At 51.4% G+C, this 10,405-nt stretch overlaps 2 protein-coding genes across 3 annotated transcripts; one reads left to right on the top strand and one right to left on the bottom strand.

Annotated features, from left to right (window-relative positions):
* The first annotated feature begins 656 nt into the window (after nt 1-656).
* SQSTM1 (sequestosome 1) lies at nt 657-5,127 on the top strand. The gene is made up of 8 exons (XM_064162093.1): nt 657-913; nt 1,110-1,205; nt 2,018-2,247; nt 2,344-2,500; nt 2,958-3,047; nt 3,502-3,746; nt 3,994-4,201; nt 4,822-5,127. The coding sequence occupies exons 1-8, from the start codon at nt 736-738 to the stop codon at nt 4,977-4,979; spliced, it is 1,362 nt and encodes a 453-aa protein (XP_064018163.1). The 5' UTR covers nt 657-735; the 3' UTR covers nt 4,980-5,127.
* Nucleotides 5,128-5,541: 414 nt separating this feature from the next.
* On the bottom strand, nt 5,542-9,970 carry MRNIP (MRN complex interacting protein). Of its 2 annotated transcripts, XM_064162094.1 has the most exons (7): nt 9,857-9,970; nt 9,728-9,787; nt 9,406-9,503; nt 7,766-7,835; nt 6,989-7,119; nt 6,661-6,745; nt 5,542-6,210 (listed from the first exon to the last, which is right to left on the bottom strand). In XM_064162094.1, exons 1-7 carry the CDS (start codon nt 9,944-9,946, stop codon nt 5,668-5,670), a joined length of 1,077 nt encoding a protein of 358 aa, XP_064018164.1. In that variant the 5' UTR covers nt 9,947-9,970; the 3' UTR covers nt 5,542-5,667. The 2 variants fall into 2 exon arrangements, with proteins under 2 accessions (XP_064018164.1, XP_064018166.1); XM_064162096.1 differs by lacking the exon at nt 9,728-9,787.
* Nucleotides 9,971-10,405: the final 435 nt, after the last annotated feature.

Here is a 10,405-nt window from a genome sequence, read left to right as displayed (position 1 = left end):
CCCCAGGCAGCCCATTCCAACGCCAATCGCTCTTTCCATGAAGAATTTCAAGAATCGTAGAATCAATCAGGTTGGAAGAGATCTCCAGGATCATCCAGTCCAACCTTCTTCCTAATCTCCAGCCTAAACCTGCCCTGGTGCAGTTTGACACTGTCCCCTCGTTCTGTCACTGGCGATGGCAGCAGTCCAGGCAGGGGCTGCCGCACGGCGCACGGCACAGCCGTGCTTTTGTTCCCCACAAAGACCCCCACGGCCGGTGCGTGCCCGGAAGGTAACCGAGGCTACCCTCACTGCCTTACGCCCAGCCACGGCTGGCGCTTTTGGATCGCAACAGCCCTTGGCCTCCACAGCGCCTAGCCCTGGCCACAGCCTACGGGTGCCAACCCGGGCACAGGCCCCGTCCGCAGGGCATTTGCAGCTCTTCGCGGGTTTTCCCGGCTGCAGGACACAAGCGTATCCTGGAGGAAACGAAAGCCGCAACACGCCCGGGGCGCTGGCAACAGACGAGACCCCTGCCCGCCCCGGGTCGGCCCGGGGTCGCCAGCGGGCGGGGCCGCGGCCTGGAGCCGCAGCGAGCACGGGGCCCGAGCCGGGGCGTGCCGCTCGGAGGCCCCGCCCGGCGCCGCTATAAAGCTGCGCCTCCGCCGCCGGCCGCTGTCCTCCCGCGGTTCGCTGCTCGCCGTCTCTCCGCCTGCTCGCCCGGCCCCCGACGGCAATTCGTGCTGCGCCACAGCCATGGCGGCGCTGACGGTGAAAGCCTACCTGCTGGGCAAGGAGGAGGCGGCCCGCGAGATCCGCCGCTTCTCCCTGCCGCCGCCCGCCCGCTACCAGCTCATCCACGACCGCGTCGCCGAGCTCTTCCAGGGGCTGCTGCGGGCCGGGCCGCCGGCCGCCTTCCGCATGCACTACAAGGGTGAGCGGGGCCAGGAGGCATTCTCAGCGGGGCGGGCCGCATCGTCCCTCTCCGGGTCAGGCTCCGAGATCGGTGCCCCAGGGGGTGGGAAGGGCTCAAGGCCGGGCTGTCCCCGCTGCCCCCTCCCCAGCCTGCTTGCAGCACGCCTCCCGCAACACCTGGCCAGGCAGCTATTTCTGTGCTTCATCTTGCCTAGATGAAGACGGAGATCTGATAGCGTTTTCCACGGACGAGGAGCTGGAGATGGCGCTGCCATACGTGCAGGATGGCGTCTTTCGTGTCTACGTCAAAGGTAACGCGGTGCAGCCCTGGAGGGCGGTCACAGGCCCCTGGCTCCGCGCTGTGTGCCGGCTGGCAGCCCTCCGGAGCTGGGAGAAGTCAGCCCTTGTCCTTGTCCTCATAGGCCTGGTGTAACCTGCAGCCGTTGGGGGGATGGTAAATAAAGGGCAGGGTAATACAGCTGATCTTGAATCCTCCCTGATGAGATGGAACAAATGGATCACAAGTCTCCTCCTAGCCCTGTCATTTACGCTGGCCCAGTGCAAGCCACTGTTGTCATGCTGGCACCCCGGAAACGCTGGCCGAGTGCTGGTGTCTTTGGTATTCACAACACAGCATCAGGAAGCCTTAAACCCATGTTATTGTTCGGTGCATTGTTGCTCTCTAGTTACTTCTGTACCTGTAACTACCTGCAGAGCTTTATCTGCAGTCCGTCTCATGAGTCACAGGGTCAGTGGCTGTTGTTTCCACTCATCTGTTATGCCTCCTGGCATTTCTTAACTCCCTCTCTAGAAACATTTTGTTCTTGTAGTGCTTAGGAAGGTAGGATGAGAAGCCAAATGGAGAGTTGAGTACTAATCTAGAATAAATATGCCAAGAGACTGTGAAGAATGAGGCATGCCAATTGGAGGAGCAAGTATCTTTGAACCCCTTACCCACTTAAGTTCTCTTACATGCCTCCAGCTTGTTTGGCAGCCAGTGTAAAAATAAACTGACCTAGTAAGTCAATACTGCTCTGACAAGGGCTGTTTGTGCTTCCTTCTCCTCTGCCCGAATTTCCAGCCTTTAAATAGCAACCTTGTTCTTGTTTCCTTCCCTTGATAGAGAAAAAGGAGTGCCGGCGAGAGCACCGCTCGCAGTGCAGCCAGGAGCCTCCCCGTGACATGGTGCACCCCAATGTGATCTGTGATGGCTGTGAAGGACCTGTGGTAGGAGCCAGGTTCAAGTGCACCGTGTGCCCAGACTACGACCTGTGCAGCTCCTGTGAGGGGAAAGGCATCCACAAGGAGCACAACATGGTGATGTTTCAAAGCCCGCTGCTAAATCCGTTTCAGGTGAGCAAGATCCATGGAGGGGAAGTAAATTTGAGGATTGCCTCTGTCATTAAGCCCTGGATGTGGAACAGAGTCACATGAGCATTACTCTTGCAGTGGTTTCCCCGAGGACGCTGGCTCCGTAAAATGCGCCACGGTGTCCCACCCTTCCCGTGGATGCACTGCTGGGGATATCCTGGCCCTGCAGCTCCCTGCCAAAACTCCGAACAAGCCCAAGCCAGCGCTGCGCCCTCCGACCCACCCACTGCGGAAGGTAAGAAGAGATGCCCTGGTAAACAAGGTGGCAGTGGATTCAAACTGGCTGGGGTTCTGTAGTATAGAGTAGAATCTGGGCAGAAGAACAGACATGGAAACCAATGTAATTTGCCTGGGATAATTATCACCTTTCAGCACAGAGTGAGGTTACTCTAAGGCATGCTTGGGCCCGTGCAATCAATCAGGGTGCAGACAGTACACAGAACCAAACCAAGCTGAGCTGTTAGAGTAAGCATGTCACTACTCCAGATCTGCCTTTCAGCATGGCTAATGAGCCTTAACAAAGCTAATGCTGCTGGTTTTCAGTTCCAGAGGTAGCTCAGAGTTAGTTTTTGTGTTTCTACTGCCTTTGTTGTGTGAAGAGACAGGGAAAGAGCACTGAGATCTCATGGGGATACTCTCTGTAGGTGCTCTTTCTCTTTAGGCATGTGTGCTAACATAAATTGTTTTTCTAGAAGCTTCTACTAACAGCCAGCCTCAGGACCCCAATGTCACCTTCTTAAAGAATGTTGGGGAGAGTGTTGCAGCTTTTCTGAGCCCCCTGGGTAAGTAACTTAGTTTGTTATCCCAATCCCTGAGACTGGCTTAAAGGCCCTTTTAATGGGAGTAACAGCCAGCTGGTGTGACCAGTACTGGAACTGCCTCATGCTACTAAGCCTCAAAGGCTTAATTTTACTCCTGGTACTAATAATGCTTAGGCTTAGAACAGCCACTCAGCACGTGTCCAGAGTCCTCCTTTGGGAGAAGTGAGGAAAGGACATTAGCAAACATGTCACTGCTGTAATACTAAGTCAGTGGCAACTCCTGATTCTGCTTGGCTTATATGGACATGAGTAACTTCTGCCCTGCCCTTCTAAATGTCTGTCTTGTCTGTCTAGAGGATGGCTGCTTGATGCTTACCTACTCTTTGTATAAAGAATGCTCTGCACTTTATTGCCTACATGTTACATGCCAAACTGTAGCAGTACAGGAACCTTAACAGTATTTATGCACTTCTAGGTATTGAAGTTGATATTGATGTGGAGCATGGAGGACAGAGAAGCAAAGTGACTCCTGCTGCTCCCAATCAAGAGAAGAGCACTGCTGAGTCAACCAGTAGTACTCTTAACCAGCATGTCCAGACCAAACCAGACTGGAATAGCGCAGATGCTGTGACAGAAGTAACTGGTGTTGCTGAGCAGATACAAGACATGGTGATAGATTCTGTGCCTACACAAATGGAAGAAGACAGCTTCCAGTCCCAGGTACAAAAGCTGACACTCATTTAATAATGCTTGATGAGGCTTTATGAAAATGGAAGAAAATAATTTGGTATGCATTGATTGAATATCAAGATGTCAGGTGAAGTGATAGCACATTTGCTGTACATGGCATAACTATTAAAGGTGGATAGGTGCAAGGTACCAAGGTACAGAAAGAAGCAAGAAGGTAGAGCATGCATCCTACCTGGAAAGCACTTCAGCACCTGGACCATTTTCCTTTCTGTTTCAGGAACGCAGTGAGTCCAGCACTTCATCAGGGGGTGATGAGGACTGGACCCACCTATCTTCCAAAGAAGTGGATCCTTCCACAGGTGAACTCCAGTCTCTGCAAATGCCAGACACAGAAGGTCCCAACTCCCTGGACGTATCCCAGGACTCTCCCCAGACGGGACCTACAGGACTGCGAGAAGCTGCACTCTACCCACATCTCCCACCAGGTATGAGAGACTGCAAGTTCCTTACCTGAGAGTAATTTCCACTTGGGAACTGTCAGTTTGCCTGACACAGCAGACCTGCTCTTAGAGATGGTAGAAACCAAGGTACAGTACACTTGTCTGCAGCTTTGTTGGCAGGTGTAGCAGCTCTCTCTGCCTGCTAGACAGTGAGATCATTCTCTCAAATGTGGCCAGCTGAGTCTTAACAATAAGACTTCTGACTGCAGCCTTAGCAGTGCCATTTGAGCAACATAGACAAAGTGGGATCCTAAACCACAGCCTTACTACAGACTCTTCAGGATGGCCTTTTAATGCAAGGTGCAGACCAGCAAATCCTGGGGCTTGAAGATGGCATTTTCCTTCTGGATGGCAGTTAACAGTTATACAAGGCCACTTAACTGACATCACTAGCAGAGGCTTACAGCAAGGCCAGCTGAGCCTGACTCAACAGTTTTCTTAGCTGGGAAAGAGACAAACCAACTATCTCTCTAGCAGAATTGATTAAATGCTCTCAAGACTGCCTAGGATTGGTGACAACCTACCCACTGTGTGATGCTAGAGCATTTACTGGCTTGTTAATTACATGGAATAGTTAACTTCTAAACTGTCCTTTTTCTTAACAGAAGCAGACCCTCGCCTCATTGAATCCCTGTCCCAGATGCTCTCCATGGGCTTCTCTGATGAGGGTGGCTGGCTCACTCGCCTGCTGCAGACAAAGAACTGCGACATCGGGGCAGCGCTAGATGCCATCCAGTATTCCAAGCAGCCACCTCGCTTGTAGTCTTCTTGTAACAAGAGCACTTTCCTTACAGCTGAACTCAGACAATACAGCACTACTCACTTTTGTTCATCTTCCTGCTAAGGGTTTCTGTCTCATGTTCCTAAGTGCTTGTAGAATGGAGTAATAATAAACATTTCTTCCCCTTGAAGTCTTCCAGGGCTTGCTTTCTTTACTGTAACTTAGCTAAGAGCACGAGCCTTGATTGAACAGCTCCCTCTGCAAGGAAGGCAGCCCACTGCTGTAGCCCTGCCTTTTCACACAGCCTGATGCACTCTTAGGGCTATGCTTTTGAAAAGAAACCAAATGTTTTGCTGGCTCTGGCAGAAAGGGTTGTTGCTATAGGAGATCTAAACAAAGAGGTAGTACAGGGAAAAGAGCTGTACTTTAACTGGGACTCAATCACAGTATTTAATTGTACTGGCCTGAAATCCTTCAAGCCTGGGAGCTCTCTCTAAGCTGACCTACTTCTATCTGAGGAGGTTGCTAGACAATATGTAACCCTAGTACTTGCCCACTGCAGTCTCTTCCACCCTCATACCCTTCCCCCAAACACAGCCACAAAGGAAGTAAACAGCTTTAATAGTGCAGTCCTGTGAGACTTAGAGCCACCTTCAGTTCAAAATTGTGCCTCAGAACATAATAAACACTTTACAAACAAGAAAGCAAGGCTAGAGGTGGCCAGAACTTTTCAGAGATCATCATCAAACTCATCACCTATGCAGAAGAACTGTTTACAAGAAACACTGCTGAGCTTTGGCCTGCTTGTGCACCTTTCAGCACTGCTCTCTACATCACCAGGTCCTGCCCTTAGCAATTGGCTTTGAGGTTCCTTGCACAATGCATCCTCCTCAACTGAGCAACTGGTGCCAGGCAGGTTCGAGGCAAGTTGCTGAGTGCTAACACCACACTCCTTAAACTGAAAACTAGTACCTGGAATTAGAGCTCTTCCACGCTGTTCTGCGCACCTACTGGCCACATCTGCTGCAGTGGTGCTGTGCAACCCCAACTTTTCACTGCCCTCCTGTGGTGACAGAGTGGCTCTGGCAGCATGGTCGCTAGAACTGTCAGAATAGGACAGAAATTTGTCCCACTTGGAGGGCTTGGTACAAGCACTTGGGGTTGGTGTAGTCTCCTTAGGCACTACAGACTCACAGACAGCAGGAACCGCTCTGTCTTCAGAAAGTGCATCTCCATCATCTCGATCAGGCACTGCTAGCAAACACTTCCTGCGCTGTAAGAAGAGAGTTCGGTCACAAATCCAGCACAGCCAAGCTGCACAGAAGCAAGCAAAGAAAGAGCACTTGAGTCCTTGGAATGTACCGAGGTTCTCACCAGCCCTCTGGGGCAGAGCTGATGCACTGGGTACACCTGTGAACTCTGGACTGTGACAATGCAGACCAACAGGTACTCACAGTAACCTTAGTGACCACGTACTGCACAGTGCACAGGCAGAGCAGCTCAGACTGCAGCTCTCCTGATGGAGGGAAACGAGCCACTCAGCCTGCACAAGCTGGCAGTGGCTTTGCTTGAATAAAACCTTTCAGAGAAACTCCTAGCACAATTTTCCTCTCCTCTTCACTTATTCAAGAGTGGATGAATATTCCTAAAAATCCACAAAGAACACTTTTCCTTTACTGATAGGAAGCATCTTCTACAACTGAAGCACCCCAGCAAATTTTACCTTTTTGGATTGGGAGGCAAGCTGGAAAACTTCATATTCTTCTGCATGCTCCTGAACGTCACTGAGGAAACCCTTCTGGTGTTTCCTGGCCAATAAAACCATTTACAAAGAGGACAGATTAGTTCCACTGTGAACTTCTTTCACAAATCACCAGAAATGTTTATAAAGTGGATGGCTCTACCCATAAAAGAACTTTTATCCCCCAAATCTCTGCTCAGCTCAGTCATGCACTGCACCCTGTACTTTGTTCAGCTCTCAGAGGTGAGCTGCCTCCCACATCTCCAAATGTCACCACTCAGGACAGGAATTACAAAAAGTTATTTTGTACCTTTGCCCCTCCACAGTGTTCTTCCTCCAGGAACAGAACTGCTGCCTTTCTGACGTTGCCTCTTCTTCCTCCTCATCTTCACTGTCCTTGTCTAAATATTTACTCCAGCGACTGACTTCTGCCCTTCCCTCCTACAAAATTAGAGAATTCCTGAAGCCAGCAGAACAGATGGTGCTCATTTCTGGCACTGCTGTGTGTCTGTTGAACACCTCGAATCACAAGTAGGTTTAGGTCACATTCCAGTATTGTGCTGCCAGGGTCAGTATCCTGGTGGAATTGCAGAATCAACCACGTTGGAAGAGACCTCCAGGATCATCCAGTCCAGCCTAGCAGCTAACCCTTCTAATTAACTAAACCATGGCACTAAGTGCCTCATCCAGCCTCCATTTAAACACCTCCAGGGATGGTGACTTCACCTCTCCAGGCAGCCAATTCCAGTGCCAATCACTCTTTCCATGAAGGATTTCTTCCTAATGTCCAGTCTGACCCTACCCTGGCACAGATTGAGGCTGTGTCACTGAGTGTCTGGGAGAAGAGACCAACCTCACCTGGCTACAACTTCCTTTCAGTTAGTTGTAGAGAGCAATAAGGTCTCCCTTGAGCCTTCTCTTCTCCAGGCTGAACAACCCCAGCTCCCTCAGCTGCTCCTTGTAGAGAGCAGCTGGAACCCCTCTGACCATATGCACTATCTGTTTTCTGAACCCACAATAAAGGGACCACTGATTTGATTTTGATTCACCTAGGTCAGCATTTACCTCAGCTTTGGAGGTATCTTACCTGCTGTACCAAACTGTCTTCACTTTGGGGTGCTGTATTGTTGCTGTCCTTTACAAAGTCTTCTCTGCCCCTAAAACAGAGAAATAAATGAGTTTCTAGAAGGCACTTCTGTCTCTTGATTGATGATTTGCAAATCACCAAGTTGCAGCTCAAGAGATTGGATAGGAAGCATGGATGGGAACACCAGATAGGTGGCACGTCAGACAGAAAAGCACCTAGAGAAAAGCAGAAGTCAAATGGAGGATTTGCAAGATCTTCTGCCCAAATACTTCATAGAATCATAGAATCAATCAGGTTGGAAGAGACCTCCAAGATCATTCAGTCCAACCTATCCCCCAACCCTAGCCAGTCAACCAGACCATGGCACCAAGTGCTTCATCCAGGCTTTTCTTGAACACCTCCAGGGACAGTGCCTCCACCACCTCCCTGGGCAGCCCATTCCAATGCCAATCACTCTCTCTGTGAAGAACTTCCTCCTAACATCCAGCCTATACTTTCCCCAGCACAACTTGAGACTGTGTCCCCTTGTTCTGTTGCTGATTGCTTGGCAGAAGAGGCCAACCCCACCTGGCTACATCCTCCCTTCAGGTAGTTGTAGAAAGCAATGAGGTCTGCCCTGAGCCTCCTCTTCTCCAGGCTGAACAACCCCAGCTCCCTCAGCCTCTCCTCATAGGGTTTGTGTTGAAGCAATCTAGTTCAAGGGTAGCTCTCCTTCCTCTTACAGAAATACAAAAGCAAGTTTGACCTAAAGCTGCTAATCATGAAATGATAAATTTTCTTTGGTCATAATGTGGGATACAGCAACATGTCCTTGGGACAACAGCTTAAACCCACTGGTTATACCCCTGGCAACCAAGGAAAAAGAGAAAATACCTCACAATGTTTTGAATTTCATCATGTTTTGAGGGCAGAAATAGCAACACTTTTTGACAAAGTGAACAAACAGTGACTTTTATTCCTGAAGTTTAACCCTGAAACACTGCCTACACACAGCTGTGTTATCTAACCAGCCTTGATTGATTTCTGAACCTAACCTTGAGTAAAAAGGAAGCTGGAGCAGTTCAAGACCAGACAATTTGTAAGCATTCAGGAATTAAACAAACAGGAAAGTGCTCCTCGGATTTTTTCCCCCCCCCAGCCCAGCAGGAATCACACACAAATCTTTGCACCAAACAAGCCTTTTTATCAACAGCAGCCGTGATGGGATTCACAGCTTGAATCCCCTGAATGCCAACAGCTAAGCGGCAGCAGCTTAGCGTGGAGGATGCTTTGTGAGGCAGCACTGCCTGTCAGTCTGTAAGATTGACGTCTCCACAGACAGCTCATCAAACAAACAGTAAATAAGACCAACTTTGAAACCCCCAAACAAGCCCCGAAACCTACTGCAGGTGCTTAAATGGGTAAAGGCCTGAACAACACACACTACTGACCAAGCTTCCTCGTCAAAAGAAACACACCAGCACACAACCCAACCACAGCTTGTTCCTGTGAGGTGAGGACACATCTGGCACACGTCGTGGTTTTGAAAGAGGCCAGAAAAAGCTCCTGTGAACTCAAATCAGGCAACGAGCTCCTGCTGCGGGAAGGAGCACTGCAAGTGTAGCGCACAGGAAGAAACGAGCAAAGACGAAACACGTTACCAGGACGTCCAGCCGGCTGCCTCCTCAGCCTCGCCCTGTAGCAAGTTTAACTTCTGGACATGGTGCCTGCAGTCCCGACCAGACCCTTGGCCGTAAATCTGCACAAAAGCAATAGAGACAGGGCTCGGGGAGCGGCCAGAGGCAGCAGGAGGCCAGGCTCTAGCCCCAGTGACAGCGAAGTGCGTACTACAGTCAGCACACACGGCTGGCAGCGCGCAGACCTGGCTTAGCTGCCACTGCGGGCTCCCCACTGCCGCCCCACAGGGGTCACTATCACCCCAGGCCACGGCGCAGGCCTGCCCCCCCACGCCCGGCCCCTCACCTTCTGCACTGCCTGCCGCTGGCCGCAGACGCAGCAGCTCCACTTCCCGCTCCGCTTGGCCTAGCAGGGCACAGAGAGGGTCAGCCGCGTCCCGCAGCCCGCCCTCGGCCCGGCCCGGCCCGCACTCACCTGCTGCACTTGGAAGCGGCGGCAGGAGCAGCAGCGCAGCACCCAGAACGGCGGCGCCAAACCTCCGCCCGCCGCTGCCGCCGCCGCCATGGCAACCCGCGCCGCCCGCCCGCCTGCCCGCTCCCCGCCGCGCTCCGGCCCCGGCGCCGCCTGCGCCCGCGGGGCAAGGCTGCCGCTGCCGCTGCGCCACCCGCGACCGCCGCGGCCTCCCCTGGCAGCACACTGCAGGTGCGGAACCACCGCCGGGGAAAGTAGAAGGAAACAAAACAAAAAGGCACAGGGAGAAAAAAAAAATTAAAAAGGGAGGGAGAGAGAAAGAAAGAAAAGAGAGGGAAAACGGAAAACCGTAAACAGGCAACAAGTAAAAAGCAGTAAAAATAACAAAAAGGAAAGGAGGAAAAAATTAAAGGCAGGAGGAGAGGAGGGGGAAAATTAAAGGCAGGAGGAGAGGAGGGGGAAAATTAAAGGCAGGAGGAGAGGAGGGGGAAAATTAAAGGCAGGAGGAGAGGAGGGGGAAAAATAAAGGCAGGAGGAGAGGAGGGGGAAAAA

Source organism: Pogoniulus pusillus, chromosome 22, assembly GCF_015220805.1.
Source record: "Pogoniulus pusillus isolate bPogPus1 chromosome 22, bPogPus1.pri, whole genome shotgun sequence".
NCBI classification, from domain to species: domain Eukaryota; kingdom Metazoa; phylum Chordata; class Aves; order Piciformes; family Lybiidae; genus Pogoniulus; species Pogoniulus pusillus.
The sequence above is the reverse complement of the archived record's forward strand: the minus strand, read 5'-3'. Positions and strand labels throughout refer to the sequence as shown.